Genomic DNA, 9,358 nt, shown 5'->3' with positions numbered 1-9,358 from the left:
GCCCCCCTCTAGGCGACTATCAGCCCATTTCATCTCGACTTGTATAATGCATCGGTTTCTTGCGTCACACGTCAAGCGCGTAGTTCTATTTCTGTCTCCCGTTACTCACCTACCAGTGGGTCGTTACCCCCATACATGGGCCGCGAGAAACCACACAAGTCCAACACGATAGAAAGCCATACACAACGCAACACTCCACATAGTACTATTCCGCTAGCTGAACGAGGATGAGCCACCGCACAAGCTATAAAAAGGGACGGGGCTCCTTTTGAACTCATACCTTTCTTGTCCTTTTAACCAAGATAAAGTGTAATATGTATTATTATCAGTTATCTTATCTGGCATTTGAACTATATGTTTACTTTGATATTAAATTTATTTATTATAGATATTTTTTTGGAGGATCCACCACTCTGGTTTATTGGACCCTCACATTATCGTCTAGCCATAGCATATACTAGTAGAGCCTAGACCATCCGAACCAATATCATAAAATATAATCGTTTGCCGTCCCAACGTACGAGTATTATACTATCTAGTAGTAGTTTGAGTTAAGCTTTGATTAGTTAGCGATCAAAATTGCTTCTAAAAAAGAGATTTGTGGCTGAAAATTTACTTTAAAATTTGGGCAAGCCAAGCCTTTGACCGTTTTGTATTACTACTAACAAAAAAAGTTGCCAACATCTTCCATTTTCAACGTAGAATTTGAGGCAAACTGATAAATATTTTCGTTAACCTTATGGCAATTTTGACTTGTTAAAAAAAAGTTTGCATGACGAGTTTAAGTAGCAATCTGAACAAGCCTTTGTTTCTATCTCTCTTGGTGCACTAGTATTGTGGTGGTTGAAAAAAATATATTATAGTAGTTTGTTGGGCGCGCGTGGCCGGAGCCGCGACTTGGCCGTGGACGTGATGACCATTGCCGGCGCGGTAGTGCTTCCGATCATTACGGGCGCAGCGCTCGATTCTGAATTTTTGATCGATCATGTCAGGCGGGACAACGGTGGTAGGGCTTTCTTGCTTCTGTTTAGGTGACACATTGATGGCACGAGGCGTCCCGCTGGCCGCACGCCACCTCACCTGTGACTTCCATTAATCCTTTTGTATACGGTCTTCGTCGTGGTCTCTGTGCACTTCAATCCAAAAAGTTTGTAGTTTCAAAAGGAAGTTCAACATAACGATTGTATTGTATTGTGGGCTTCTCGAAAATTCTATCAAGCGAGATTGATAGATTGTCGCCGGCGCGTTTTTTAAACAAAAAACAAATTGGAGCTGCAGCCAGCCATCCACTTGATCGCACGGACGCCCACGTGAGCGGCCGGCCCATGCGTTGAAGAGGACCAAATAGGCCCTACGTAAAACGCTGCTGCGGTCCGAATAAAGCGTGTCTCCGAGCTGACAGGGTGCTCCACCATCACATGCGCGCAGCGGGCCATCATATCTGTCCTTGGATATAATTTATTATATTATATTTATTATACGACTTGAATAATAACTGCCCGACGACGACAGCCGGCAGACCACATTTTTTACTGCGAGAGGCTCCTCGTCCCACTTTGCATTGCACCCCCGCAAGCTCTCTTCCCAGCTCAACTCAAATGCAAGCAAAGATCGAGCAGAAACGGCAGCGGCTGCTGGGCATCGCGCCCGATCTGCCGCTGCACAAGCTCCAGCTCGTCGTCGCCCCGACCGCGGCCTCGCTTCCGGCGCTCGCCGTGGTCGCCCTCCTCCTCCTCCTCGCCACGGCGCGACGCCCGTGCTCCTTCCTCGACGCGTACCGCTCCGGCGTCGTCTCCCTGCCTTCCCCGTCCAGAACCTCGCCGCCCCACCTCGGGCGCTCTGCGGCCGCCGCCAGGGTGCCGAGCGGGTGCGACATCTTCCGCCCGGGCCAGTGGGTCCCCGACGACGACGCGCCGTACTACACCAACCTCACCTGCCCGCTCATCCAGGAGCACCAGAACTGCATGAAGTACGGCCGCCCCGACCGCGGATTCCTTCGCTGGCGGTGGCGCCCCGATGGCTGCGACCTGCCCCGCTTCGACGCCGCCGCCTTCCTGGACGCCGTCCGGGACACGTCGCTGGCGTTCGTCGGGGACTCGCTCGCCAGGAACCACATGCAGTCCCTCATGTGCCTCCTGTCCAAGGTGCCTCTGCATTTATCCATTTACTATTGATTTGCCTTGGCTGGCTCCTTTCCTTCGAGATGCAACACAACACTTGACAATTTGTGCGCTACAGTAAATAATTGGAACTGTTTGCAGGTGGCGTACCCCAAAGACGTCTCGACGACGACGAACCCAGAGTTCCGGACGATGCGCTACGAGGCGTACAACTTCACCATGGCCATCTTCTGGTCGCCGTTCCTGGTCCGGGGGCACCAGCCGGACCCGCGGCGCCACATGTGGGACATCTACCTGGACGAGCCGGACGCGGCGTGGCGCGACGCCGTCTCGGGCTTCGACCGCGTGGTCCTGTCGGCGGCGACCTGGTTCACCCGGCCGGCCATGTTCTACGAGGCCGGCGGGGGGCGCGTCCGCGTCGTGGGGTGCCACTACTGCCTGGTCCCGGGCGTCCCCGACCGGACGCTGCGCTACTCGCTGCGCATGGCGCTCCGCTCCGCGCTCCGCGTGCTCACGGGGCCCCGGTTCAACGGGACGGTGATCCTGCGGACGCTGTCGCCGACGTCGCACTTCGAGGGCGGGGAGTGGGACCGCGGCGGGGACTGCCGGCGGACGCGGCCGTTCGCGGCCAACGAGACGCGGGTGGCGGGGCTGGACCTCGACCTCCACGCGGTGCAGGTGGAGGAGTTCTCCAGGGCCAGGGCCGAGGCGGAGGCGTCTGGCGGGGGGACGAGGCTGGCGCTCATGGACACCACGGCGGCCATGGTGCTTCGGCCGGACGGCCACCCGAGCCGGTACGGGCACTGGCCGCACGAGAACGTGACGCTGTACAACGACTGCGTGCACTGGTGCCTCCCCGGCCCCATCGACGCCTGGAACGACATGCTGCTCCAGATGCTCCTCGCGGACCCATCTTGATGTCCGTGTGTTTCTTCCGCTAGCTCCAATTTGTCCCAGGAAAACAAACTAATTTGAGCGCGCAAATTTACAAAACTAGACCGGAACTAACTGAGCTGAGCGTGCACGAATCCAGCGGCCACAGCTGGGTAAAATGCCGTGCCACTATGGCAATTTGTATCAGCTTGATCTACAGAACAATTGGCCGAGCAATCTCCTTCGTCGGCCTATACTTGTTTGTCTGCGTTTTGGCCTGGGTTAATTGAGCTACTGATCTGAACCGTTTACTCCTCCATCGGGCGGTCCGAAAGATTTGTTCAGATGCTAGGGTGGCATTTATGTGTTTACAATGTTAGTGCCATGGCATAGCGGATGCGTGCGTGCGTGCAGGTTGCGCAGATCCAGGGACAAACTGGCCGTGAGCGAACAACAACCACATGCCATGTTGCCATGTTGGGAGTACGACTTTACCGTGGCCCACCCAGCAGTAGCACGTCGTCGAGGACATCCAGCGCACACGGCCAGACGGGCCTCCGGCCGGAATGTCTACCTTGCCTTGGAGAACCGGACGCGGCTTGGGCGCCAAGAGTCACGGGGCTGGGCTACGCGACAGTTGATAGGAAATTAGAAAGGATCCAAGGCATCGAAGCTCGATTTCTACAAGCTGCCGGTACTTTCCACCTACTGAGTCAATGGAAGTCAGATACTAACCAAATGCGCTGTTTCGGCGCGCGTAAAGCACATGCAGGAATCTGTGGTGTGACCAGATGATGCTGGATGACCAGCTCGAGCTCTGAGCAGCTCGGAGCTCTGAGCAGCTCGGATTCGGCTCGCGATGCTCGAGTGAATCGAGCCGAATCTGTTTTTTTACTGGTTAGTGAAGCAAGCTGAGCTTGCTTTTTAGGCTCGTTAGTGAAGCGAACCGAGCCGAGCCGAGCCGAACCGAGTTGATTCGTTCCGACTCGCGAGTTATGTCAATTATGCTAAATTAATCAATTTATAGAATAATAATAGTTTATTGATCCATTCCTTAGTCTTTTGTGATAGATATATGACAATTCAAAATTTTTATTACTCATAATATTAAATAAAATAATGATTCTATATTACATATCTAAATACTATTAATTTAATATATAATGCAATTATATTTAATAAGTGATGGCTCACGAGTAGAGCCGAGCCAGCTTACAAGCCAACTTCAAGTTGAACCGAGCATCATCCTTGAGCTGGTCGAGTAGACGAGCCGAGTTGAGCTCATCCTTGAGCTCGTACAGTAGACGAGCCGAGCTGAGCTCGATCACCCACTAACTCATGCCATGTTTTTCAAAGTTCATATTTATTATTTCACGAAAAGTGGTAGAATTGTCGAGTACAATTTTAATTTTAGTTGTTTCTCCATCTAAAATCGTTTGAAACTGTTGAATCTTAATTTTGAGAAATCTAAAATATTTTTTCAAGAATAAATAACTTTAACTTAAAGAGGCACTCACTATAAAATTATATAGCTCTATATCTCTATGTGATCTATAGCTTTGATTTTTACCGTATTCCTATCATACGTCTCTTGAATTTTAATATACAAAGACTTTAAATAAGGTTTTAGAACCCAACAATTAAAATAAAAAGGTTCAACTACGATATTTTATATCTTTTTGACATCAACAATTTTTACGGTGTTCCCATCCGAGGTTGTTTCCAAACTAAAAAAAATCGAATTTTAAAACGAGAAGTTCAAATAACATCTTTGGGATTTTAATTACTTTAAATAAAAAAGTTCTCAACCATGCAAAAAAGTCCAAAATAATCCTTGAAATGTGAAAACTGAACTTACTTATTTCATCTAGGGGTAAAATCGCTCTTTAACAAAAAAAAGAAAGATCTGACAATCCAAATTCATTCTCATATAGCCATTGAACACCCGTTACTCAGGTGCTTACGGGCAGAGGTGGAGCTACAACTAGTTACCAGTGTCAGCTGACACCGATAGATTTTAGAAAATATAGTGTAATACTGCTTAAATATTGTTTATAATATTGATGACACTCATATAAAATGATAAATCTTAGGGCTGATTTTGTGACCCGGGATCCCGAGAGGATTGAAGGGGATTGAGGGGGAAACCTCTCGGGATCCCCTTGTCACCAAATCAACCCTTAATGTTGGCTTCGCCCCTGCTTACGGGAGAAACTACTAGAAAATCCAATGGCTCCTTGTCATAGAAAACGAGCCGTTGGAGAGTTCAGTGTATCACCAGTGGGGTCACCGGAGAAATTTTGTGGGTTTGGGAACTTTGGTAACCCCCACCGGGTCATGCTTTCCAATATTTGAATATCACGAACAGAAACCCTTTCTAGTTTCTACCGAGCCTCCCCATCACCAGAGAGTCTGGTGTGAGATGTAAATTAGTTTAAGTTACACATCAATCCACTTCAATACATATGGATTGAGCTCAATACTAGAGTATCCAAACTAAGCCTTAAGGGGTGGTCTATTCTCTATTTCTCTGGTGTTCAATCATTGGTTGCAATGAATAAATTTGATGGGCCACATGTTAGTGAGATGAGCGACGCTCGAACCAATCGAAGGGTGTCAACTACTTTTTTCGGTGACCCCAGGACACCAGATAAATCTTGTGAGAGTAAAAACCTTCTCCATAGATCTTCCCACAAAAGTTTTTCAAATATGCTAACTTCGAATGCTTTCCAACATGAACACCACCACTTAAAATTGGAGTTAGCCTTTTAAAAATAATTTCAAAAGCACAATAATTATAATAACAAAACACTAACTCTTAATCCCCTCTCATCCAATAGATGACCCCTTGTCTGCAGCCTGACTCCTTGAATTGTCTAGAGCCACCTCTCCACAATCTGCTATTTCTAATGCTAGTAACACATGTACACTTGCACATGTCACCCTAAAACCCTAAACCCTTAACCATAACCCCTCACCATATCCGCTTGCCATTGTCAGTTCTTGTTAGTCTTCGCCTCAGAATCTTATCATTTTTGTAGAACTAAACACATAGGATGTATGACAAAATAAAAGAGCAGTTGAGAGGACAATTAATATGAGACATGTCTATCTGGCATACATGGATCAACATAGGCCAAAGGCCTCTAGTCTAGGTTCATGACCTAGTCATAGCTCAAGAAACCCTACTGCCCAAGTAGTTTTGGGACAAAATAAAAAGTATCCTAAGTAGGCACTTGTGTTCTCGTTGCTCCACCTATTGCATCTTGGCCGAAGTTGTTCCTTCACATAGTGTCACTAGCACACAAAAGTAGGGGCATAAGGTATAGGCCCTAGGCAGCATGTGGGAGCAGTGGTGTCGTTATGCTTCGACCATAGTTATTATGATTGAACCAGACATTAAATTTGTTGAAGCTTCATTTTACGATTTTTAACCTATTGAACTATCTGAATCAAAATCTATATTAAATAGAACGATATGTTGAAGCAAAAGGAAAAGGACTGCATAACTGTGCCAAACATTTTTGCTGGCCACTATACAATGATTTGAACCTCTACCAACATTCAAGGAAATTCATATATTTGAATGCTTGCAAAGTATCCTTCAAAGTTTCAATAGGAGAAAACAAATCCATGGTGGACCCGGCTAAAAGCAAGCCTAGAACTCCCGAGATCCTCCACCGTAAGGGCCAAGTTTCAAATTGTCCAGATTCTAGGGTCTCCATCCTAGGTCAAAACCTCAAAACACCATAGTTCCAAGGCACCACAAAGGTCTCTGATATGTCTCAAGACGTCGTTTGGGTGACATGGCCCTCATTCCATGAGCTTCCCTGATCAAGATGATATATGACACCAGACAAGTAAGATAAACCTCTCGTCCATCGTATCTATTATGATAAACGAGTTATGGTTAAAAGAATCACCATATCCACACAAAAGCCCTCAAGTGGACATGCGGCCACTATGAGGAGTGTGCGGGTATAATAATTGTGTAGCATGCCAAGCGATACAAGTGTACTCACAAGCATTATAAAAGCATGTGCAACTACATCGTTTATAAGATACACCATACTCAATGTCATGGATTTTCCTACCTGCCACTAGAGCATGACATGCGAGCCACTATGGCACGTCCGAGGCATGTATCACATACAGACCAACAACTATGTCAAGATAGGGGTAGTTGAGCCTTTGCAAGATAGGGTACCATCTTATAGTGTAACTCCCCCTCCATTGTGCCATAAAATGAAGGGGAAGAGCAATGTAGATGGTATCATTTGTTCTCGTCTTAGGCCTTTTCTAGCTTATCAACTTTTGACATTCATAGCTTAGTATCATTGAAGCATGTAAGCGTTGTCCACACTTGCATATGAAAGAATCATGATGTCCAAGAGTGGTTGTGGTGGCGAACTGGGCTTATCTAAAAATTCTTATGTAACTTGAATCCTAATTGCAGACCTAACTTGTCTTAAGTGCCTAATATGAGACAAAGAGTTTTGTACCTTAATTTCCAACCCTATACTATCATTGCAATTCTAAGAAAGTAAATACTTGAAGTAAATTGCTCAAATATAAATGTGCATAGTAAAGAAAGGGTGTCACACCCGGTTTTGGAAGGCAAACCGAATGCGAACCATGTACATGCTAGGATCAAAAACTCACGTACACAGTTGTCGAGTACCGTAATTAGGGGTACCCCCAATACTCCTTAACATGGCTGGAAAACATCCTCAAATAGATCGTAAACACCGGTAAGCACGGTTCAAAGTTGAAGCCTCAGGGACACGATCTCGTCTCGCCCGAGCCCGGCCTCGGGCAAGAACAGTAGTCCCGGACGGATTCATGCCTCGCCCGAGGACCTCCTCAGGCAATGGGCGCACCCCCGGCTCGCCCGAGGCTAAGCTCGGGCAAACTTTGTCGTACAATGACCTCGGCCAAATCGCCTTACCAACCGACCGTATCGCATGCGCATTTAATGCGGGGATTGCCTAACACCTTATCCTGACGCGTGCGCTTCACTCGGCAAGGTCGAAATGACCGCAGTCACTTCGCCCCTTTACTGATCGTTCTGACAGGAAAACAGCACTATTCACCCGTTCCGACTACTGTGCCAACCACCAGGGTAAGACTAACAACAGTAAGTCACGACCTCCCCCGAGTTCAGCCTCGGGCGCAACAGGGAGCTCCGCCTCACCCGACCTCAGGCCTCGGCCTCAGCCTCGGCCTCGGGAGAAGGTATCCGCCTCGCCCGACCCCAGGCCTCAGCCTTAGCCTCAGCCTCGGGAGAAGGTCTCCGCCTCGCCCGACCTCGGGCCTTGGCCTCAGCCTCGGCCTTGGGAGGAGTCACAACCTCGCCCGACCTCAGCCTCGGCCTCAGGAGAAGTCTTCGCCTCGCCCGACCTCGGCCTCGGACCGACTACGCCACAGGGGATACATCATTACCCTACCCCTAGCTAGCTGCCTCAGGCTATGAAGGAACAAGACCGGTGTCCCATCTAGATTACTCCGGTAACAGGTAATGATGGTTCCCTGCGTGCGTCCATGATGTCGGTTGTTTTCAACTCTCTACAAAAGCAAAGAAATGTCAGCAGGACCCCGTGCGGCAACGCCAGCTGCGCTTCTACCGGGCTCAAGTACTTCTCCGCCGACCACATTAGCACATAGCTACACCCCCATTGTACAGCTGGACCATCTCCTTGTATCTATAAAAGGGGATGTCCAGGGCCTTCCTAGAGGAGGCATGCGGAGAAGGAGAGAAAACGCAGAGAAGGCTAACTCAGATGGCTCACCTCAAGGGCGCACTCTCTCTCCCTCTCTCTCGCGACGCTTGTAACCCCTACTACGAGCACCCCAGTGCAAGATAATATAAGCCTCATCCTTCCTCTTGTGTTCCATCTTGCATCAACCCATCCGGGCAGGGACACGCAGCGATAAATTCACTAGTCGGTTGAGGGTCCTCGCGGGTCCAAAACGCTGATAGTTGGCGCGCCAGGTAGGGGTCCTGCTGCATGTTGACAAATACTTTCCCATTGAGTTCCAGATGGAGAATCTTCAGCAGCCTCTTCAGCCCGGGACGGTACTCCGCTTCGGGAGTCTCGAGTTCATGTCCCACGACGGCAGCTACGACATGGTACTCCTCCCCTCGCAGCACGACAACAACGACGGTCGTCGGCTCGCCCGGCGGAGGCGAACTCGACGACGGCATCTCCCCGCGGCAGAAGAGGAACACCCGGGTTTGCCCCGCCACCATCCTCGCCGGAGGAGGAGGAGACGGAGCAACCGTGGCGAGGCAGGAGGCGGCACCTCGTCGGCTGTCGGACCAGAGCGAGCCGACAACGCCGGCACACCTGCGGGGGACATGTCGG

The 9,358-nt window shown here is 49.1% G+C and overlaps 1 protein-coding gene across 1 annotated transcript; it reads left to right on the top strand.

The window, feature by feature from the left end:
- Positions 1-2,073: 2,073 nt before the first annotated feature.
- LOC100381960 (uncharacterized) lies at positions 2,074-3,246 on the top strand. Its single transcript, NM_001174733.1, has 2 exons — positions 2,074-2,144; positions 2,262-3,246. The coding sequence occupies exons 1-2, from the start codon at positions 2,115-2,117 to the stop codon at positions 3,036-3,038; spliced, it is 807 nt and encodes a 268-aa protein (NP_001168204.1). The 5' UTR covers positions 2,074-2,114; the 3' UTR covers positions 3,039-3,246.
- The last annotated feature ends 6,112 nt before the right edge of the window (positions 3,247-9,358 follow it).

Source organism: Zea mays, chromosome 9 (genome assembly GCF_902167145.1).
Source record: "Zea mays cultivar B73 chromosome 9, Zm-B73-REFERENCE-NAM-5.0, whole genome shotgun sequence".
NCBI lineage: Eukaryota > Viridiplantae > Streptophyta > Magnoliopsida > Poales > Poaceae > Zea > Zea mays.
The sequence above is the reverse complement of the archived record's forward strand: the minus strand, read 5'-3'. Positions and strand labels throughout refer to the sequence as shown.